The following is a 25,157-nucleotide window of genomic DNA, read 5'->3' as shown; positions in this document are numbered from 1 at the left end:
AGTGAAAAGTGCTTTTAGGTCGATATTAGACCATGAAAAGCTAAACAACCTCTCTATTTTAAACATTGAGTTGGAGTTTTCAGCCAAAATCAATAATGTAATAAAACTTCTTCGATAATGTAATAAAAATATTTCGGAGAAAAAAAGACGTAAAGTGATTTTATTTAAAAAATGTTCTATTTTTTTAATTATTTGTCCTTGTTTCTTGCTTCAAAAATGTGTTTGAGTAATTTAATAGATATTAAAAATGTTACTTAATTATTTACAGTTTATTTATTTGGGGGGAGGGGGGCTAGAGATTGAGGTGTTCGAAGATCACAAGTCCCTGAACGTAAATTTTATAAACGCGGCCCTGCCCAAGATGCTCTCATTCTATCGTTAAACATTACTGTGATAACATTGGAAGGAGAAATAAAAAAATCGAACGCAAATGGACTTTTTGCTCTTATATACTTCAACGATTATGTTTTCTGTAATATAGCAGCGTAAAAGCAGCAACAGTTTAACCGCGTCATTATACAGATTGTCCGGTCGAACATCGCGGTATACGGGAGTATATTGCGCGTATTCCTCGCGCGTGTAGCGTAAGCTCGTAGCGGCTTTTACATGTGCAGGTGGACAGGTGCTTTTCAGTCGGTCGCCTGACTGTGCCGTGATAACATACACCTCGATTACTTTTCGAGCGCGTTCAATTTGAATTTGCGTCGCGCGTTTATACGATACGCGTTCAATTATCTGTAGCCGATGCGTGCACACAAACGTTTTGTATATCAATTAATTTAATTATCGACATCGCAGGGGATAGTGTTATCTCTCCTAAAAATATATATCTTCCTTTACCTTCTTCCTTCTATCGCGCTTTTGTTTTGACGATTTTTCACGAAGCTTCTTCCGTTTTTCCCTTTTTTTTTATTATCATCGATTTTTGTAAGATCCTATGATTATTCGCATTCGCAAATTGGAGTTCGCAAGTTACAGACGATATTTCGTGACGAAATGATTATCCACGGACACGTCTGTCCAAGGAAATGTTACGACGAAAATCGATGTGGGTGAATCAAACGGTAACGAGACCTGTGCAAGTGTAAATTTTGTATAGATGCGGTATTGTCGGACGTCTCGTTAACATCGTCTAACGGGTCACGCCAATTGATCTTGATTGCATTGCGTTTTAACGACGACACGTGTAATACCGCAACATGAAGATGACACAATACAACAGCGGCATCAGTAGCAGCAGCAGCAGCAGTAGTAGTGGCAGTAGCAACGGTCAAAACAACTTTAAAGATCGCGGAAATGAAGGAACGCTGGAGGAGAAGCTTATGGTACATATTGTGACTCATTTGAAATTGATCAAATCGATCGCAACTCGAAAGTAACTGTCTGTTTAGTAAAATAAGAAACGACACGACTGAACTATATGAAATCTCTTTACGAGTTTATTTAAAGAAAAAAATAGCCAACCTAATTTCCTTAAATTTTACGTTATTCACGTGAGGTGTGAAATGTGTATCCCAGCTTTAGAAATCTATACTAAAACATCTATAGTAAAACTTTTTCTATTAATTGAATGCTGCACAAATTGTTTCACAATTAGGGGAAAACTTTTGCGCTTTATCTGTAGTTATATTATTGAAAATATATAAAATATTATCAATCCTATTTAATCGTATCAAATCAAAGGTAAATCATATCAAAGGGAACAATGAAAATTGAAATATAATGTTGGAGTGTCAAATACACGCGAGTAATGTAGGATTAAAGGGAGGATTAAAGATTTTTGATAGATAGCGCATATATTCAATGTAAAATTAGTAAATCCTACAAAATGTGTTACAAACGTTTCCCAAGGAAACTAGCTTGTAACTCATTATGTGAATCCTGTATGTTTCTTTGAAGATATTCTAAAATATTCAAATAAACAACTTTCTGAAATTTTACTACGACGGCCTCAATTTTGCAATTATAAAGAAATCGTTTTGATTCAATCACGTCGTTTATTTCGAAGTATTTATTTTCGATTATGCAATTTTTGTTAATTAACTGTGATTTTTTAATCAGAATATTATCTTCTTCCGAATATTATTTAATCACAATCTCCTTAATCGTAAAGGGATTGTGAGATATTTTAGATTTGTTAGGAGTAACGGTTTCGACAAGAAGTTTGCGGAATAAGAAAGTCTCGTTAGATATATTATACTCTCTAAATCTGAATCAGTGGATAGTACTGTGAATCAGTGAATAGTCACTGATATCAGTTATAAGTATACCACTGATTCATGAAAGTGGTATACTTATAACTGATATCAGTGACTATTCACTGATTCAGATTTAGAGAGTAGGTATGTAATTTACGGTTTAGATAATGCGCTGAGGATGACCCCAAAAAGGATCGAAACGTACGTGATGTAATTTGACATATTAATCGTGATGTAATTTTGATATAGTAATTAACTTTGTATAATAAATTTTAGCGATTGAATACCACGCTCGGCTCTTATTGCCTAAATTAATTTGAAAATTTTAGATTTGGTTATTATCGAGCAATAATAAATAATTTTCTACATTAAGAAAAAACATTTAAAAAATATTTTTATCTCTTATCATATTGTTATAGACTTATAATTATAAACTTTTGAAAATTTTTCTCTTATATTTAACGCGTTTAATATATAATATGCTAGTTTTACTAATTTGTATCGATTAATTGTACGTATATGTCTGTGATTAAATAAATGGAATTGCAATCAACGTAACAATCTTTTCATCAATACCGACGGAATCGCACATATAAAAACTATAAAAAGCGTTATTGTTTAAACACGAAATAAAATTCTTATATGTTATATAACACTTACAGTTTTGGACTCTGCTTTCAAGAAAGAAACTTTTAAACCTTTTGACAGTTATGCTAATATGCAATAAATACTTTTCATTGGCGTTGTCAAAATGTTAAAGTTTCATGAAATTTTATTCAGAAATATGTACTTTAGAGATATTATTTTAGAAAAAAATATACATATATTATACATTTGTATTCTTCTCCTACCTACATATATGTTCGCGTGAATTGAATATTAGTCGAATAACATATTTGAAAAAGTAACAAAGAGGTATAAACATATTTTACCTTTTATTGTTTTTGAGCATATAGTAAAGATATATACTACGAGAAGATAATATTTTATATAAAATGTTTCTACAATCCTTGCTCTTGTTTTTAGTCACATATACCTTCAACTTCAAATATCTCAGGAACTATAAAAAACCACTGCCTGATCCAAAAAGCGCGTTTTACTCAAGAATTAAGACCTTGGCTATTAGGCGAAAAATATGCTTGTGGGCCAAAAATGCCTTTGACAAACGAGTTAATAAAATTATAAAAAAAGTGCTTTCTGGAGGTTTTTGAGTCGCTGAATCTAAATCTGAGGTCAAAACTTCAAAATTAAAAATGGCAGAAAAATTTATAAAAATTCTTATAAATTAATTTTATTTAAACCAAGCGATATTTTAAATTTTTTGGCTGTCATATTAAATCCGTCATTTTAACCATTAACAAATTTCGATTTTAAAAACGGAATCAGCGACTTCAAAAACCTCTCAAAACTTTTTATGCAATTAAATTATATTTTGAATTTCTTGCTGGTTATATTAAATTTGCCATTTTAAATTCTGGAAATTTTATTTTAAATTTGAAAAAATCAGCAGTTTTTCAAAAACTTTTAAATATAAATATTTATGCAAATTGACATTTTTTTGTATTTTTAGTCAGTTATATTAAATTCGCCATTTTGAATTTCGCAATTTTAATTTCAGATTTGAATTTAGCCATCCCAAAAACTAATTCCGTTAAAAGTATCTTTTCTTGAATGCGGATTTTTTCGTCATAAATAGTTCTGGCCAGTTTTTTTGCGGATATTTCCGTCATTGATAATCAAGGGAACGGGCTTGGAAAAATTAGCGGGGAAAGAAGACCCTGTTGAGCTTGACTCTAGTCTGGCACTGTAACATATGTCTGGCACTGTAACCCTCTGTAACATATGTCAACGTTATTCGTACTGTGTAAGTTTTTCTGTATATTTACCGAATTTTTAAAATTTTCTTTTAAAATTTCTTGTCATATCGTTATAGATCATGAATTAAAAAAATTATTTTGTTATTAAGTTATTAACTTTATTTTTGCAAAGTTTCAGATTTTTGGGAACTTTTGGGGTGTCAAGCCTTCATTATAAAGATGGTTTTGTAAATCGAAAATGTTTATATTTCGTCAGAGAAACACTTAAATTTTGTTTCTTTTTTAAGAATTTTTAAACCTTTTTGAGCGATTAGTAATTGCAAATTAATAATTCATAAAAAGTTATATTTATTTATGATTTCATGTGTTTAAAATTATTTGCAAAATTTCTTTTATAATCTTCTATAATCTTATTTTACAGTGTATAAATATATTTCTTAACCATTATGAATCTTAATTCTAGTAATATCTCTAGAACAGTAACTCTCGAAATGGGTAATTATTTAGATTAATAAACCCTTCTTCAATGACCTTAACCATGACATATATTATATAGGTCACCCTCCTAAGTAAACCTTCAAAAGGTTTTAACCGTCGCTCGTTGTTTTATTAAAAAATTATTAACAAAAACGTTTGAGAAATATAACAGTTTGTGTCAGTAATAAGAAAAGTAATTTGCTAATATGTGTGTATAGACAGTACAGATGTAGGCGGGAGAGGGGCGGTAGCGCCTGAGATAAGGGTGGGTGGGGGTGGACCTCGGTTCGCGTGGAAAGTTGAAAACCCGAACCGTACAATGATATACCTCGTTTCGTTCTAAAAGCAGGGGTGGGGTGGGATTGACTTCGCTTCGCGTGAATGGTTCTCTGATACAGAATTGTACGGTTCGGGTTTCCAATTTTCCACGCGAAGCGAGGTCTACCCCAACCCACCCCACTCCTGCTTATAGAACGAAACGAGGTCTATCATTGTACGGTTTGGGTTTTCAACTTTCCATGCGAATCGAGGTCCACCCTCACCCATCTCTGCTTGCGGGGAAGGAGGAGTATAAGCCCTTTTCGCGCCTATATGTGTACTGTCTATACTAGGGCTGTTACTTTTGACAACTTCAAAGTTTCGAAGCTTTGAAAGAATTCGCAACTTCGAAGTTTAAGATGTCTTTGAAGCTTTGAAGCTTCAAAGTTTGAAGTTAACTTCGAAGCTTCAAAGTTTCGAAAAATATATTTGTATGAATGGCGATTTATTTAGACGACGCTAAAAATATTGTAAATAAAAAGAATTAATTAATAAACGTGGTTTGTTTAAAAAGTAATGAGTCTGAATTTTTTTTCTCAATAACTGGTAACACTGTAAAAACGAGACTGCAGTAGATCGAGAGCTATATAACGCTGCTCGATTTTCTTGTGTTTCATTATCGTGACGCGCGCGTCACCCAAACATGTCGTTATAGCCCAGTCAAATTAGATTATTTTTGGGCGTTTGAATGAAGAAATTGCCGGCAAGCTGGAAATTGGTATACAGGTTCATTTTAGTGTTCTTTTAAACATACTAAAAGTCCCCATACATAGAGCGTGAGCCGGCTGCGCCATCTTGAAAAAAAGAGTACAAAAATGGGTTTTTTGCGAATAACTCGGAAATTATTAGTTTCACGGGAAAGAACATTCAGAGCGAAAATGTAGCTGATAAAATTCCTCGCAATTTGGTTCTTTGTAGAACTTCGTACGACCATTAGTTCCCGAGATAGATTTTTTTGAAGCATCGGCCAAATAAGGAAAGAGCTGTTTCTTTGAGCGTTTTTTCAAAATATCTCAGTTCTGGCTGTCCGAAAGTAAAAAATGCATACAATGAAAGTGAAAGAGAATTAAATTACCTACAAAATGCATTATTTATGTTATACCGCGCAACTAATATTTCTGGAAATATTACGGTTTAAATGAAATTTTGACTTTCGGAAATTATGAGAATAAATATTTCCTCGCAATATAAGTCGGAAATGAGTAGTCCTACGTAAAAAATTGTTAAAATCAAATAGAAAGGTTATTAAATTTTCATTATTTTGGTTTTTGACCGATTTGCATACGACTAATAGTATTTTTGATATCCGTAAAAGAAACGGTTTTTAGGTACACTTCTCAAAATGGCGGACTTCCGAGTTATCTTTTTTAAAAAAATACACATGTTTCTTGAAGTTTATTAAATTATCTTTAAAATAATTTTTTATTTGACCTTCTGTGATGAATACTTCCAGAGATATAGCCTTTTAGATATTTGTTTATGTTAAAAATTTCTTAATAATTTATAGTTTTTTTTACAAAACATGACATAAAATTACTTTAGATGGATTTTTTTAGGATTATTATTATTTATTATTATTATTATTATTATTGTATTTTATTATATTTACGTTTTGACATTAATATTTCTTTATGAATTTTATTTTAGGTTATGTACGCAGTTTTTTATGTTTTTACACAAACAAATATCTAAAAGGCTATATCTCTGGAAGTATTCATCACAGAAGGTCAAATAAAAAATTATTTTAAAGATAATTTAATAAACTTCAAGAAACATGTGTATTTTTTTAAAAAAGATAACTCGGAAGTCCGTTATTTTGAGAAGTGTACCTAAAAACCGTTTCTTTTACGGATATCAAAAATACTATTAGTCGTATGCAAATCGGTCAAAAACCAAAATAATGAAAATTTAATAACCTTTCTATTTGATTTTAACAATTTTTTACGTAGGACTACTCATTTCCGACTTATATTGCGAGGAAATATTTATTCTCATAATTTCCGAAAGTCAAAATTTCATTTAAACCGTAATATTTCCAGAAATATTAGTTGCGCGGTATAACATAAATAATGCATTTTGTAGGTAATTTAATTCTCTTTCACTTTCATTGTATGCATTTTTTACTTTCGGACAGCCAGAACTGAGATATTTTGAAAAAACGCTCAAAGAAACAGCTCTTTCCTCATTTGGCCGATTGCTTCAAAAAAATCTATCTCGGGAACTAATGGTCGTACGAAGTTCTACAAAGAACCAAATTGCGAGGAATTTTATCAGCTACATTTTCGCTCTGAATGTTCTTTCCCGTGAAACTAATAATTTCCGAGTTATTCGCAAAAAACCCATTTTTGTACTCTTTTTTTCAAGATGGCGCAGCCGGCTCACGCTCTATGTATGGGGACTTTTAGTATGTTTAAAAGAACACTAAAATGAACCTGTATACCAATTTCCAGCTTGCCGGCAATTTTTTCATCCAAAAATCTTAATTTGACTGGGCTATTATACAAATGATTGCGTAGAATCACATGTGTTAATATTATCAAATTGAAATTTTAACTGAAGCATCACTCGTATGATTTTAATGTGATATCTTAAAAATTATTGTCGATAACTGCTTCCTTATCATAATAAGAATCTCTTGTTATGTAAGTATAGGGTTTGTTTTTTATTGCTGAACTAACTGTACTAGTTCAGAGTTCATTTTTTTCTCCCAATGTGGAGTAAAGAAGATCAACTCTGAACTAGTGCAGCCAGTACTAGCAATAGAAAACAGACCCATAATTCGGATGAGATTTTATGGTCAGTCTTTTTTCAACTGATATATTCACGCTTGAGATTGTCCGAGAGGAGTCGAATAGTAGGCCAGTCAATTTAAACATAAATGAAAATATTTGTTGGGGTAGTAATGAATTTTTGATGACTCATAAAGATAAGGCCCCTAGTAAAAAAATCTGAGGAGATCTATTAAAAAGGGGGTTGGGATAAGCCGCCATTTTGTTTTTTAGAGGGCTAAAAACATTTTTGTGGTTTTTGCGCAAATATCTCGTTTCCGCTTGATTTCTCGTTAAAAATGTTTATTATCAATCTTGTAGAGAAAAAAATTCTCTACAACTTTTGTTTGAAACTTTTTTTCGTGCAGTAAATAGCTTCTGACAATGAGTTACAGCTGCGTAAAGAGTGCAATTTTAGGAAAATTGTTGGAAATATGCATTTCATTGTTATTAAAAAAATATATATAATCGTACCACAATATCAAGTTTTAATTAGATTCAAAGCGGAAGATATTATTATATAAAACAGACTGTACAATTATTGACATTTTAAACAATATTTTATCCGCGAGAGAAGAATAGAAAATAATGTTTTATTTGTTTAATATGACGGATAACACTGCGATAAAATGTTATTATTTTGAGTTTTTATAAATTGAATATATAACTTTGTTTATAAATAATAAATAACTTTTTTTTAATTAACTCATTACTTTGCGATACCTATAGTTAATGACGTGTTTTTTTAAGTATTAAAGGATATCACTGTATTTCTTTTCGATGGTCCGGGTTGTTTATCATTAAATTCTTCGTCGTCATTATCCTTGTCTACTTCATTATCCTTGTCTTCCTCTGTTTCACGCAGTACTAATTCGCAAAATATTAAAGCATTATTGTCTGTCTGGATTTCTTTATCATTTACTTCATCTTCTTCTTTGATATCATATCTTGTAAAGGAACATTGTCGCAAGTTTGTCCACTGCATTGCTTCAGCTGATCTCCTGCAAGTGCAAAACAAAATGCAGAGCAGCTTGTGACTGCAGAAAAGCAGGTCGATAATCTGCTAGCATTGCAGTGGACAAACTTGCGACAATGTTCTAAATCTACGAAATGGTATCGAAGAAGAAGATAAAGTAAATGACGAAGAAATCCAGACAGACAATAATGCTTCAATATTTTGCGAAGTAATACTGCGAAGTAGACGAGGGTAATAACGACAAAGAATTTAATGATGAACAACCCGGACCATCGAAACGAATACAATTGCAGTAACATTCTTCGACTACAGCATAATAACACTTAAAAAAAAATGCGTCATTAACTCTATTGCAAATTGGTAAGTTAATTTAAAAAATGTTATTTATTATTTATTAATAAAGTAAATAATCAAAAACTATCATAATTGTTATATATTCAATTTATAAAAGCTCAAAATAATGATATTTTTCTATAGAAATGCATATTTCCAACGATCTTCCTAAAATTGCACTCTTTACACGGCTATAACTCGGAAGTTATTTACCGCACGTAAAAAAGTTTTAGACAAAAGTTGTAGAGAATTTTTTTCTTTACAAGACTGATAATGATTATTTTTAATGAAAAATTAAGCGGAAACGAGATATTCCGCAAAAACCGTTTTTAGACCCCTAAAAAACAAAATAGCGGCTTATCCCGACCCTCTTTTTAATAGATCTCCTCAGATTCTTAACTAGGGGCACCCTAAGTATACCCTTAAGTATAGAATATATGAACACCAACACCTTGTTACGGCTCGATGCTCCTTTGTCTTTGACTTGATTTCTAATCTTGTGAGCCTTTACTATTATAAATATATCCCGCGGAAAACAGTTAAATATGAACTTTATATGGACCTTAATAAAATCTCCATTTAAATTTTATTTGATTTAAATTAATGCTGAATAACTGCATTAATATGGCTCATATTTGTTCTATATATAAAACTTAATTAAGAATATAAGAAGAAATGCCGATATACATTTCGATTAAAAATCTCGAACATATGAATACATGTCGTATATTCTTAATCGACGTGTATACTCGTACGTATGTTTCGTAGTATACAAAGTATATATACGTACTTCTTACAGTATCATTTCATCATCAAAATATTCGTATTTAATTTGGCTTAATAAGGATTTAATTAGCTAATATATTCAATTTAAATATTAATCTTATTGAAACCATATATGAAATTAATAAGTTGTACATTTTATTCAAATTTCATTAAATTCAAATAAAACTTTTATATGTTCTTAATATGTTGAATTCAAATAAGACCATTATATGTTCTTAATAAGTTCTAAATCTAATTTAAATTTAATTAAATTCAAATAAGACCTTTATACGTTCTTAATGAGGCTTTTAAGGCACAGCGCGCGCGCACCTGGGGCTGGATCCTTGAATTTATTCGCAAGAAAAACGTATGCGGAAATTCTGCTCTTATAAAAAAGTTGCAAGTTGATTAACTAAAAGCCATGCGATCAACTTGCAACTTTTCTGTAAGAGTAGAATTTGCGCATACCTTTCTCTTACGAATAAATTCAAAAATCCAGCCCCTGTTGTAGCTTGCCGAAATTTTGCGGTTTCAATCAACAGGCAATGTTTTTCAAACGTTTTGTAATATGTGTTTAAAACTGATTTTCAAATATTTTTCAAACGTTTAAAAAACATTGTCTGCTAATTAGGATAATAATGGGATTAGAGAATATGGTATCAACAGAGAATGAGTTATAAGATTTAAAAAAACGTTTATGAATTACAATTATTGTGTTTATATTGGTTTGCTTTAAATCCAGTGGTACAAAAAGAAGATAAGTAAACTTCTGATAAAATTAACGAAATGCGCAACACTTGCGCAGTAATCGAATACATAAAAACAAATATTAATCGCTAGCAACAAAAAGATTGATGCAGTTGCACAAAATATTAATCACCATAAAAACCAAGAATACAATTTGCTAGCTCAAAAGAATAAAAATAGAGACATTTTTTATATACTTAATCAAACTGAACCCTTATGGAAAAATACACTCAACTTTTGGTGTTAACCGTTAAAAAAACACCATAGAAAAACTCTTAAAGTTGGGTGTGATTTCGGACCAATTGAAGGTTAACCATCATTTGAAGGTTAATCTTCAATTGGCGGTCCGAAATCACACCCAACTTTAAGAGTTTTTCTTCGGATGATGGTTAACCTTCAAGTGATAGTTAACCTTCAATTAATGATTAATCCTTAAAAAATGACGGTATAAACCCTAAAAATATGAACCCTCAAATGAAAGTAACAAATATGGCGTTCCAATGAGAATCTCTTAAGGAGGGTGGTTAGTCAAATCAATTTGATAAGAATTAGTTCAATGGAGAATATTCGTCTATGGGAATCTGTCGTCCATATATGCCAAAGTTGAAGATAATCGTCTGCATGGTTGTCGAGTAATTAATTATGTCTCACAAAAATTGTCTCACAAAATTGTCTCACAAAAATTGTCTCACAAAATTATTAAATTACAAAATTGTTATTTTATTCAATCCAAGTGATATCTACCTCGAAAAAACCTAAATAACAAGTGGTATCTATTAAAAAAAAAATACGTGAAATCATTTAATACTGCGCCAATTACAAAGAGAGAATATATATATATATATATATATACCTTAACAAAATTATTATTATATCACGAAATTGCGTTACCAAACTCAATCCAAGTGATATATACCTTAACAAAATTATATCACAAAATTGTTTTACCTAACTCAACCTAAGTGATGTTATTTCAAAAAAATATATGAAATCTTTAAATTACGCCAACTACAAAGAGAATATATATATTGCTTTGAAAAATAATTGTAGTGCAACTACTCTTAAAAAATAAAACAAAATTGTGTTACCTAACTCAACCCAAGTAGTATGTATCTTTGTATTCCTGAGGATCTTTCTATCAACCCAAGTGGTAGTAGTTTTAATTCTCCTTGATAAAATTATAATATTACAAAGAATCATTTAATCATTTTAATCACAAAGAATTAAAGAGGTAACATTATAAAATAAAAATATTTAATTAAAATAAAATAAATAAATTTTTCTTGTAAAAAACTTGGCGCTGCTTTTTTAAAGTCTATCCAGACAAATTTGCATCGCGCATAAACATAAGCGTAAGACATTCAACGTATTATTACACCTGGACACCGAAAACTATGAAACGCACTATCTGGATCCCGCAATCGGCAACCTGGGACACGTGGACATCAAATTCAAAGTATTAATACACGTAAACACCGAATACTACGGAGCGCACTATGTGGACCTCGTCATCGGCAACCTGGGACACGTAGACATCGAATTCAACGTATTATTACACCTGGACACCGAAAACTATGAAGCGCACTATCTGGACCTCGTCATCGGCAACCTAGGATACCTAGACATCGAATTCAAGCTTGATTCATAAGAATCGACTTAAAAATTCCCTAGCGGCACTTTCTGCCAAGCGTAGGGTTCCTTCTTTTCCGGCAGCGGTGGTAATACGATGTAAGGATACGAAATCTCTCCAGATAAACATGAAGCAATTGACTAAATATGTATTATATATATACCTAATTTACCTAAATAGAAATCTTCCTCCTGACCGATAAGTCTATCGACCTAATTTAATTTACCTACTAGATCGATCGAAATACGCGCGCGATATCGAAACTGGCGATACCTGCGCCGCCAGCGTCGAAAAAGTGAAAGTGACGCGACTCCAGCCAATGAAATGATAGCATGGCATGATGAGAAACGGTCGACGTATCTGAACGACGTATCTTAAAAATAAATTTTCACATTTGGACTTTGCGTCGCAATATCTCCGCTCGTAGGGCACGTAGCGGAATATTATGAGAGAAACCCCCCCCTTTTCGACCCCAAACTATCGATCAAGCCTACTTAGAACTTGATCCGTTCACTCGTTATCGAGATCTCAACATCTCGGGTACTCGCAACCCGTCGCGTCGCGTAAAAGAGTCACGGTCGGTCTCGCTCCGCGTGTACTTGGCACGAGACACTACCGTGTCTCTTGATTGAAGTTATACTCTTGTCTCTCTCTTATACACGGGCGACACAGCAAAAATGTTACCTAACCTGTAATGTAACTCTCGAAAGCATATTAAAAATGATAAGAATTTAGTGAAAATAGGTGCAAATAACTCTTTACATATTTAGGAAAAACTTTCTCGAAGACTGAAATGATTCGTCTTTATAGTTATCAAGAAATTGTAAAAATAAAAAAAACAGGACCACATTTATTATTTCCACATTTCAATGTGGATAATAACGTATTTGGGTTTCAATTGTACAAACAACTCTTTTTAAACCTTAAGAAACAGCAATTAAATGCATTCCACATATTTATTTGCTAAAATTCGTTTATTTCACGCGACGAAAATCTAACCTATATGCTTTCCCCCTGCCGCGCCGCCTGCCTCGCACCGAGAACTAACCAACCTCCTTAAGGACTCCGCTCGCTGAACCGGATTCCTCGCCTCGATCCTCCCTCTCGGACGCTAGCTGCCGCAGCTCTCTCTTTCCTGGCGGTGAGCTCTCCCTGGTGATCCGACTCTCGCTCGGTTAGTCTCCAGAACACGCGCCGCAACGATCAATCCGTCAAGAAAGAAATAACGGACTCGACACGTTCGAAGAAACGCAAGCAAGTGCGGCCATGACACCTAATGAGTGAGGAAGGAGGCGGGGGCTCTTTGAGAGTGGCGACTCGCGCGTCGCGCCATCTAATGTGAAACGATCGGGCGTTGTAAAACGCGAAAAGAATTCGAGCGCAATATCTGAACAAATTATTTAATTTTTAATAAGTCCAATTATTAATATTTATTTTCATAATTGAACTTATTTTTTATTTTGATAAATGTAAATACAAATATCTTATTGTATTAATATTTAATATTAATAATTTAATTAGTTGCTTAATTTAACTTCTTGTTTAATAAATGAGCGGATGTAGTACTGAAAATGTACCTATTATATAATATTTTAATTTTCAAAATTGTCAAATTACAAACAGGAATTTTGTTGTGACTTTTACAGTTATAAAGTAACTATTTAATGGAAATGGAAGCCTAAAAAAATTAATATTGTAACGCAATTATTATAATGCTCAAATTATAAAATATTTACATTATCCATGTCTGCCAATACAATATAATTTTTTATTCATATTGCATTCTATATAATGGCAATGTTATTATATATTTGACAGGCAAATCAAAATAGCTTTGAATCGATATCGAAATGATGAAATATCCATGTCTTAACAGAAAATACATAATTTGCCTGTTTTTCGATACATATATATTTAAAATGATTAAAAACCCACATAGCATGCATATCAAAAAGACGTCCCGAAGATATCCCGAGAAGATATCCTATCTCCTAAATATATCTTCGGGATATCTTCTGGACGTCTTTTTGATATGCATGCTATGTGGGAAGCCAATGACCTACATAACTAAAACTGAAATTATAAAATATATGTACGATGTAGACAGTATAAAATAATTAACATAATTAAACATGCAGATTTGTGGTTGATAATGACAAAATTCAATAATAAACCTATAACCTAACAGACTACAACGCAAGACTAACATAACTCGCAGGTTTATTAAAATCTTATGAATCACAATTTTTGATTAAATATGAATATATGATGGGTCAATGGGAACACTTTCAATTAAATAAAAATTTAATTTGGGTGTTAATTAAAATTTTATTTGTTTCAAATACAAATAAAATTTGAACTTAGGATGGTTAGATGCTTATTAAATATTAATATGATCCATATATGCGCTTGGACAAGTTAAATCCAATAGCAAGATCTTATTTAAATTTAATTTCGATCCAAATTTGGAACATATTTAAATTTAATTACTTTTATATTCAATATTTGGTTTTTATTTGAGATTAATTTCGTTCATATAAATGACTAATATAAACCATATTTAAAACATATTTAACTCTTTTCCGCGGGCAGTTGATTACATAAGATCATATCGCGCCAAATTTCGGATCTAATTATATATGGCCAATTATATATGATCTTATATGATTACATAAGTTTATTTTTTCTCGGGTACCTACAGAGTTCACTAGTTGTCCGATTGGGCTCCTCGATCAATGAGCGTAGGTGCACTTTTTGGTATGCGCTTCCATAATATGTATTAAATGCGCATAGGGACAAATATCCGCATTTAATGCAAAGTTCCAAGTACATTCAAAGCGCAACATTGTGCAACGCGCATTGGCGCTCCTTAGGTACATTATTATTATTATTACACTTACACTATTTTTTAGGTAAATGATGTAAATAAAGACCGAAACGATCCAACACGCGAACAATTTCCTTCTTTTACGAAAGTAAAGTATGCTATCGTAAAGAATTCAATATCTTGATGTCCGTTTGATATCTATTATAGATTTCAACCTATGTACGATTTCTATATAAAGTAATATTCGTGGAATAAGAAGCTCAGCAAAAAGCAAATTAACATCGCGTTGCTGCGTTCTAGTTTTTGCTTAGTGGTAAATTAATAAACAACATAAATATGTAACAAAAAACGGATAGAAGATTTTTAACTAACGATCTTTTCGTGCCGATATTTTTAAACACAAGAAAAATCGTCTTTTTTTGTCTTTCGAAATAGTCATCATTACCGTGTACTTTCGTCTTTTTATTATAGGTCGCTGTTCGTATTCGACCCTTGGCTTCGAATGAAAGCGGTACCAGATCTTTGCACGCTGTCAACGATAAGGTAAATTTGCAATGTCAATTTATTTACTTTCTAATTTAGTTTGTTAAATTCGAACAAAAGTACACATTTACATGTTATTATTTTTTAATTTAAGTCGGATTCATGTAACTTGTGATAATATTTCGTTGATGAATTCGCAGATGGTAATGCTGGAGGATCAGGATAGCGATAAGCAAAAACGCACAATGCCGCGACAATATCTCTACGACATAGTTTTTGGAGAGGCATCGACACAAGTAAATTAATTACTGATTCCAAATCAATTATAGTAAAATATTTTCTGTTATATACTTTATATTTATCTTTTATACAGGATGTTCCCGGGTTAAACAGCCAAACTTGAAGTATGAAATTAGGATCTCAAAATAAGAAAAATTTTTCTCTGGAAGTATGCTTGCAAACGCTTCGTTCAAGAGATATTGATTTCTGAAGTTACAGAATTAGGAATGAATAATTTCGAAATAATATAGATTTATCCTCTTCATTGCTAAACAGTAATCAAAATTGAAACCATTATCCTCTTTACTGCTTAACAGTAATCAAAATTTACAGTATTACGGTAAATTTTGATTATTGCAAAGCAGTAAAGAAGATAAACCTACATTATTTCGAAATTATTTATTCACAATAGTTCTGTAATTTCAGAAGAAATATCTCTTGAACGAAGCGTTTGCGAGCATACTTCCAGAGGAAAACTTTTCTTGTTTTAAGATCCTATATTCATATTTCAAGTTTGACTATTTAACCGGGGGACACCTTGTATTATACACTGGGCAACAAAATTATCGCAACAAAAATTTACGTCAAAAATTTGCCCAACTTCAAATAAGCATAACTCCGCGAAAAATTGTCATATATTTGAAAGATTTTTTTTTCATTTTAAAGGGTGAAGTCTGTACTTTAAGGAACCATTGTTAGATTTTGAATTTAGCCTCCCCCCCTCCCGCCGTTCTTCCAAAAGTAAGGACGTGTTACGTCTCCAAAAAATTGCATATTTTGACACATTCTACGGAGTAGAATGAATTTTTTTCGTAACTATCATGGCAACCATCGTAAAATATGGACTTTTCCCTGCAAATTAAAAAAAAATTAAGTCCGTACGATTTTTTTTCGCCGAGTTATGGCTTATCAAAGTTACCTATGCATTTTTGTGCATTCAATTACCGACAACATTAGTATTACCCGATGAACACTACGGGGAGTTTATTGGTCGGATTTTGCCTATCGTGTATGTGTGTGTGTGTGTGTGTGTGTGTGTGTGTGTGTGTGTGTGTGTTAGCAGAGATTTGCGCAAACTAATTTTTATTCAAACAAGGCATTGTTACGATTTTGTCTTTTGTTTTCCGAATGAGCAATACAATACACTAATACAGTGACTGCAATACTGTGAAGTTTTGTAATACTGAAGTAAGTAACTTCACAGTACATTACTTCTGTAAGTAACTTCACAGTATTGCAGTCACTGTATTGTATTTGCTCATTCGGAAAACAAAAGACAAAATCGTAACAATGCCTCGTTTGAATAAAAATTAGTTTGCGCAAACTCTGCTAACACACACACACACACACACACACACACACACACACACACACACACACACACACACACACACATACACGATAGGCAAAATCCGACCAATAACCTCCCCATAGTGTTCATCGGGTAATACTAATGTTGGCGGTAATTGAATGCACAAAAATGCATAGGTAACTTTGATAAGCCATAACTCGGCGAAAAAAAATTGTACAGACTTAATTTTTTTTTAATTTGCAGGGAAAAGTCCATATTTTACGATGGTTGCCATGATAGTTATGAAAAAAATTCATTCTACTCCGTAGAATGTGTCAAAGTATGCAATTTTTTGGAGACGTAACACGTCCTTACTTTTGGAAGAACGGCGGGAGGGGGGGAGGCTAAATTCAAAATCTAACAATGGTTCCTTAAAGTACAGACTTCACCCTTTAAAATTAAAAAAAAATCTTTCAGATATGACAATTTTTCGCGGAGTTATGCTTATTTGAAGTTGGGCAAATTTTTGACGTAAATTTTTGTTGCGGTAATTTTGTTGCCCAGTGTATATTGATTTATTCAAAATATATTATTATACCATAGGAAGATGTCTATGAAGGTACAACAAAAAAATTAGTGCAGGATGTTCTCAATGGTTACAATGCGACCGTGTTTTCGTATGGCGCAACTGGCTCGGGAAAAACACATACGATGGTTGGAACGTCATCAAATCCTGGAATTATGGTGCGCGCCCTAAATGACATTTTCCTAGCGACCAAAAAATTATCGGACGACATGGAATTTACTGTAAGTTCATCGAAAAAAATAATTTCTATTTATAATCATTTATAATCATTTCTTCCCGGTTTCTATAAGTTTTCTGCTTATAGAATCTGTCAAACGTAGATTCCGCTCTATTTCTGCCAACAATCTGTGTCAGAAGCAATCTGTATGCCAGCAATCTGTATAGCAAGGATATCAAAGTTTGCTTGATTTTTTTTATTAATCTGCTATCAAACGCATTAATTCATTCATTCTTTTCTCTAGAATTAATGCGCTTGAAAACACCCTATTGTGCAATGTGACGTGACTGAGCGCGCGAATTTCGGACACTTTGATTGGTAAACTTTGAACACTTCTTATTTAAAAACTATTATAGCCTCGGTATTTTGCTACTAGGATTTTCGTCTCAAAATGATCGCAGGCATTTCCCATTAACATGGGTGGCACGGCAGATCTGAGACACTCTGTATATTATATTAAGAGATGGACATACATTTTAATAGAAAATAATTGTTTATGTCAAAAGTTGTATTAAAACTTATTCTCTTTTTATTATATATTTTCAAATTCACTGTATATTTGTAAATTCAAATAATAGATATTTGTCATGTAATAAATATCTATGTAGGGGAACTTGGGGCATAACGGGACCATGGGGCATAATGGGATATGGTCGATAAGTTTTTACAGAATTACTGCTGCCATGCAATGAAATGTTTCGAAATTATTATTTTTAGACCCAGTAAAAAAATTTTCATATAAAAATTATAATTATACATGAAATATGTCCATATATGTTTTTTTTCTCTTGTATAATCTGTGTTCGTATATACAGGAAAAATAATAAAAAGAAGAACCTAAAAATAATTAAAAAGATTATTTTTGCGTTGTATTTTTTATAAAAAGTGGAGTTTGAGGAAATGAGAAAAATTTGCCCATATATAATCATATATAAATGTAACAGTAGTTAATATAACAGCTGTTACATTTAGGGGAGACCGGGGCTAAAACGTCTACGGGGTAAATACGTCTAATCAAATATCTCGGAACCTGTATATTGTGCGAACTCGCTATTAACATTGTAAACGCTGCTTATAGTACCCATGTGACCAACGGAGTTTCGGCAGGTTACCTGCCGTGTTATGATTTTTACGAGGGCAAACGTGTTTTTGAAAGGTAAAAGTTACATTTTCTGCGCGTGGAAATTTTGTAATATCTGCAATAATATTTGCTCTCCAAATCTCGAGGTACGTGATTATAAAGAGTAATGCATGCTGAACACGAATCCAGTGTAGTTTTTTCATTATCGTTGATGTCTAATATTTCGTGGGCGATCAAACCGTAAACTTGTGTTTGGGGCTAATCGGTCAGTAAGCAGTCCGGGTGCATTTCCAAGCCATTTTCGGGCTCACTGCATATGGAATATGGATGAGACGGGAATTACAACCGTTCAGACACCGAATAGAGTCATCGGACGTCGAGGAGTGAAACAAGTCGGGCGAGTGACTTCTGTGGAACCTCGTAACTATTTTTTAATAATGTTTCGCATAAAAATTTTAAATAAATTTTTATATTTTTCTCTTAAAAAACAATTATTGCATGTATCCTATTATTTTTTAGGATTAGATGTACGTATATGTATTGAAAATGCAGTGCAGACTGTTATACCCCGGCATTTTTGAGATTTCAATTTTTTCACCGTTGTCGTTTTTGCTCTATACCGGTTAAACAAAGCGACGTAGACAAAAATTTCCTATATAAATTTTGTAGCTAAAGGTTCACTCTTTACAGTGGTATACCACATTTAACTACAATTATTTATTTTGTTGTTAAAAATCGGCACCGAAAAAAAACGGATTGTTTAGCCCCGGTCTCCCCTATATATGATTATATATGGGCAAATTTTTCTCAATTCCTCAAACTTTACTTTTTATAAAAAATACAATGCAAAAAAATGTGCAAGTAGAAACTTGCACATTGCTTCCTCATAGTTTTTAAGTGTGCAAGTAGAAACTTGCACATTGCTTCCTCATAGTTTTTAAGTGGGCAAGTAGAAACTTGCACATTGCTTCCTCATAATCTTTAAGTGTACAAATTATAAATTTGAACATTACTTCCTCACAATTTTCAAGTATGCAAATTATATATTTGCACGTTGCTTAATCAACATTTTATTCCGCTCATAGAGCTTCCTCTTATGAGGAAGCCTATTTTTTAATGTATAATTACACAGGCACACAAAATAAAAAAAGTGGTCTGTTCTTTTGACCAGACCCACCTATCTTTATGTATTTTGACGCGCTGAATCCGAATCTGAAGTCCGTTTAGCCCAAACACCCTCAAAATTTCGAGTAAATCGCAAAAAATAGCTAAAAATTGCGAAAAATCACGTTAACAAGTGCGAGAAAATTCGGAAAAATTTTTTCTGACCTGGATCAAGTGTGTTTCTTTTGTATTTTGACGCGCTGAATCCGAATCTGAAGTCCGTTTAGCCCAAACACCCTCAAAATTTCGAGTAAATCGCAAAAAATAGCTAAAAATGGCGAAAAATCACGTTAACGAGTGCGAGAAAATTCGGAAAAATTTTTTCTGACCTGGATCAAGTGTGTTTCTTTTGTATTTTGACGCGCTGAATCCGAATCTGAAGTCCGTTTAGCCCAAACACCCTCAAAATTTCGAGTAAATTGCAAAAAATAGCTAAAAATTGCGAAAAATCACGTTAACGAGTGCGAGAAAATTCGGAAAAATTTATTCTAACCTGGATCAAGTGTGTTTCTTTTGTATTTTAATGCGCTGATTCCGAATCTGAAGTCTGTTGAGCTCCATTACTAAAAAAATTTGGCAAAATCACAAATTAAAAAAAAATAAAAATCGTGAATAGTAAAAAATCCAGAAAAAAAATGTCATGGATATGAATTACTTCAGAACAAATTGTACGGAATCAGGTTTACTTTGATGTTCTTCTTATACTGTTTTTCTTTTGTAGCGAACTCTTTTCTCTTCGAATGACCTATGCAGTGGGTTTCTCTTTCTCTTCTTCCCATTCTGATTTGTTTCTCTCTTTAGTGTCCAACAGTAATCTGCCATCATGTTGATATCCCATCTTCCTTGGTATCGAAATTCCATTTCACGTATATCTTGATGGAATCGTTCTCCTTGTTCTTCACTGTAGTCTCCAAGGTTTTCAGGAAAGTAGTTAAGATGAGAATGTAGGAAGTGCAATTGAGACACGATTTTCAGTTTTTTTTTTATTTGTGATTTTGCTCCATAACGGGAATACATATGCATCTATTCCAATAGGTCACTCCACGAAGCTTAAAGAGACTTACGAGAATTTGCAGATAGTATTGGAGAAAATAAAGTATTTGGAACATAAATGGAAAGTTTGCGGTAATCTGAAAATTTTAACTATGATCCTAGGCCAACAATCAGGTTTCACAAAAAGTCCCTGCTTCTTATGTTTATGGGATAGTAGGGACAGGATAAATCACTATATTCAGAAAGAATGGCCAAAGAGAACGGAGTTTCATCCAGGATCAAGGAACATTAAACGCAGACCATTGATTGATCCTTCGAAAATTCTGCTACCACCTCTTCATATCAAGCTTGGTCTCATGAAGCAGTTTGTCAAAGCTTTGAATAAAGATAGTGACTGTTTTCAATACTTAGGAAAGAAGTTTCCCGCGATAAGTGATGCGAAATTGAAAGAGGGTATCTTTGATGGTCCTCAAATTCGAACTCTTTTTCGAGACGAAAATTTCATTACACAGATGAATGACACTGAAAAAGCAGCGTGGCAAAGTTTTAGGAATGTATCTCAGAACTTTTTAGGAAATGAGAGGAGTGAGGATTACCAGATTTTGGTTGAAGAGTTGTTGAAAAATTTTAAAAAGTTAGGTTGCTTGATGAATCTCAAATTGCACTTCCTACATTCTCATCTTAACTACTTTCCTGAAAACCTTGGAGACTACAGTGAAGAACAAGGAGAACGATTCCATCAAGATATACGTGAAATGGAGTTTCGATACCAAGGAAGATGGGATATCAACATGATGGCAGATTACTGTTGGACACTAAAGAGAGAAACGAATCAGAATGGGAAGAAGAGAAAGAGAAACCCACTGCATAGGTCATTCGAAGAGAAAAGAGTTTGCTACAGGAGAAAAACAGTATAAGAAGAACATCAAAGTAAACCTGATTCCGTACAATTTGTTCTGAAGTAATTCATATCCATGACATTTTTTTTCTGGATTTTTTACTATTCACGATTTTTATTTTTTTTTAATTTGTGATTTTGCCAAATTTTTTTAGTAATGGAGCTCAACAGACTTCAGATTCGGAATCAGCGCATTAAAATACAAAAGAAACACACTTGATCCAGGTCAGAAAAAATTTTTCCGAATTTTCTCGCACTCGTTAACGTGATTTTTCGCAATTTTTAGCTATTTTTTGCGATTTACTCGAAATTTTGAGGGTGTTTGGGCTAAACGGACTTCAGATTCGGATTCAGCGCGTCAAAATACAAAAGAAACACACTTGATCCAGGTCAGAAAAAATTTTTCCGAATTTTCTCGCACTTGTTAACGTGATTTTTCGCAATTTTTAGCTATTTTTTGCGATTTACTCGAAATTTTGAGGGTGTTTGGGCTAAACGGACTTCAGATTCGGATTCAGCGCGTCAAAATACATAAAGATAGGTGGGTCTGGTCAAAAGAACAGACCACTTTTTTTATTTTGTGTGCCTGTGTTATGAGGAAGCAATGTGCAAGTTTTTACTTGCCCTGGCGAAAATAAGAAGTCTTATAGAGCGTTGACAAACGTTTGGTGAGGATTTTCTGAGCGTTTATACGCTTTCAAACGTTGTAAGAACACTTACACAACGCTGTTGGGTTGTAAACGCTTTCGGAACGCTTATCAAACGCTGTATAAAACGTTTCGTGAAAATTCTGTAATGCTAAGCCAACGCTTTTCAGAGAACGCTTAGTGAACGCTGATACAACTTCGTATAGAGAGTTTGCTGTCAGACTTTACAAACGTTTATCAAACGCTTTTCCCAACGCCGTAAGACAAGCGTTTTCCCTTTGCTCAGCAAATGCTCTTCTAATGCGGCGAATTGTAGGGCGTTTGTGCAAACGGTTTGAGAACGCTTAAGAAACGCTTTATCCGGCGCCGTAAGACAAGCGTTTTCCTTCCGTTCAACAAACGTTCTTCTAACAATCCCAGGTAGCAAACACAAGTCATTTTGACGTCAAATTTTGGTCCTTTACTGACCATTCCTGACGTCACTAACTGGCGGCATAATGACGTTAAAATGACGGTCTAATGTCACAGACAATTGACGTCATTTTCTGACGTCTTATTGACGGCAAAAATAGGTCCATTGTACGACATACCGGTTTCTAGAAATGTTTTTTATGAAATTAAAATGTTAAAATGTCTACTTGATAAACGTTTATAAAAAAATGTTTTTTTTCTTTATCTAAGAAAAAAAAACTTTTTTAACGGTTTCGTTACATGCCATGTGCGTATAGCCGCTCTCAAGGCGGTCACCCATCCTAGTACAGTACCGCGTCCGAGTCGCTTGACTTCGATGATCTAGTGGACAGTGACGATCTTCTCACCCTGATGCTTCCTTATTAACTGTACTTGTCTATAACAGGTACATCTTTAAAGTGTTCAAAAATCTTGTAATGATAATCTTCTTGATAGCTATAACACTGCGTGAAATAGTTATCATAAAACTATAATCACACGCAACTACATCCACTTATACCATAAATTCGCCACTTCAATCATAAAGTTGCTAAACAAACATATTGCAGTTAATTTTGTGGTTTTTATTTTATTATTACTTTATTAAACAATATTAAGAAGTAAAAATAGTTATATTACAAAAAGACCTTATTTGGACGACTTTAAGACGTCTTTAAAATGACGTCTTTAGATGGTCTAAGAAATGACGTCTTATAAACGTCCATTATTAGTCGCCGATGTCATAGACTAACCTAACCAAAAATGACTAAAAATAGACGTCATAATGATGTTATGGAATAACGTCAGTATAATGTCATTTTTAAAGACATAGTCGCTTTTTGGTCATTTGACGTCATTTGTACAAACATGACTAGTATTTGACGTCAAAATGACTTGTGTTTGCTACCTGGGATGCCGCTAGGCAGCGCATCTTTCTCGCATTTAAAATACATCCAGCCGCGAATATAAGCAGACCCTCTGCGAGGCGAAAAGCAGATTTTAACATTTAACGCTCTTTCCGCCGTTTCTTCTAACGACAAGAGTAAACGCCTGTTAAACGCTCAATAGAGGCTGCACGCAGTTTCCAATGATGAAAGCAAACGCTTTCGACTTATTAACAGAGGATCTCTAAATGTTTTAGGCCCGGTCTACAATGGATGTATTGTAGGTCGTAAGTCGTAAGAATTGGCCAATCACGCAAGTTAATTATTCTTCGACCGCAAGAAGAACCCTAAAGCGATGCAATTTCCGCTTTTCAAACGCTTTTCAAACGGATTACTGGCCGTTTTCAAACGCTCAACAAACTCCCGTAAACGCTGTGCAAACGCTGTGAAAATGCTGTGCAAACTTTCAAAACGCTTTACAAACGTCTTTCAAACGCTAAAGCGTTGCAATTTCTGCTTTTTAAACGTTTTACTGACCGATTCTAAACGCTCAACAAACTCCCGCAAACGCTCACGTAAACGCTTAACAAACGCTTATGAAACTTTATATTTTCGCCAGGGTGCCCACTTAAAAACTATGAGGAATCAATGTGCAAGTTTCTACTTGCACACTTAAAAACTATGAGGAAGCCATGTCCAAGTTTCTACTAGCACACTTTTTTATTGTGATAAGCTTTATTGCGAATAATATTTGTTATACTCATACAAAAATCAATTAAATAATTAATGTTTTTATTAAAATAATCTCTACTAATTGCGGATATTTCTTAATTTTTTCATTTTGTTTTATTTTTTTATTTATAGATTAGTTTTTTATTTTTACTTTAAAATAATTTTTTAAATATATAAAAAGTGATTTTATTACTAATTAGTGGCACAAATGAAGTTTTACAATTGACACAATGTTAAATCGATGTTGACTTGAGTAGTTCAGGCTACATGGTCCATATATGGACTTGAGAATATAAGACTGAAGAATATAACAGATTTAGAATTGAATAAATTGCGACTGGTTTGGCGCAATTTTTCTAATTTTATTATATTTTTAAGTCTTTTCTACCCATATTTCATATATAATTCTTTAAGATTTGGTTGATTAGTTTTTGAGGCATCCTGTCTTTTTATTAAGAACGTTCAATAAATTTATTCGATCGCAATCTGTAAATAAAACACTGTTGCTGCTAAGGTGACGACAAGCATCTTGAACATTCAAAGGAGTATGAATGTGTTAAGAATTTATGAAACTTGACAAGTATTAGATGAAGTTG

At 32.9% G+C, this 25,157-nt stretch overlaps 1 protein-coding gene across 1 annotated transcript in view; it reads left to right on the top strand.

The window, feature by feature from the left end:
• Positions 1 to 646: 646 nt before the first annotated feature.
• LOC139780350 (kinesin-like protein KIF19) overlaps positions 647 to 25,157 on the top strand; it is an 84,033-nt gene continuing 59,522 nt past the window's right edge. Inside the window, exons 1-4 of the mRNA XM_071718970.1 lie at positions 647 to 1,325; positions 15,328 to 15,399; positions 15,540 to 15,635; positions 17,513 to 17,716. Of these exons, the coding sequence (XP_071575071.1) occupies positions 1,200 to 1,325; positions 15,328 to 15,399; positions 15,540 to 15,635; positions 17,513 to 17,716 (498 nt within the window). The 5' untranslated portion in view covers positions 647 to 1,199. The remainder of the gene's footprint in view (positions 1,326 to 15,327; positions 15,400 to 15,539; positions 15,636 to 17,512; positions 17,717 to 25,157) is intronic.

This window comes from Temnothorax nylanderi, unplaced genomic scaffold, assembly GCF_030848795.1.
Source record: "Temnothorax nylanderi isolate EJ_2023f unplaced genomic scaffold, tnyl_v1.0 TNYL_tig0272_pilon, whole genome shotgun sequence".
Classification (NCBI taxonomy): domain Eukaryota; kingdom Metazoa; phylum Arthropoda; class Insecta; order Hymenoptera; family Formicidae; genus Temnothorax; species Temnothorax nylanderi.
Note: the sequence above shows the minus strand (reverse complement) of the source record. Positions and strands in the feature narration are given on the sequence as shown.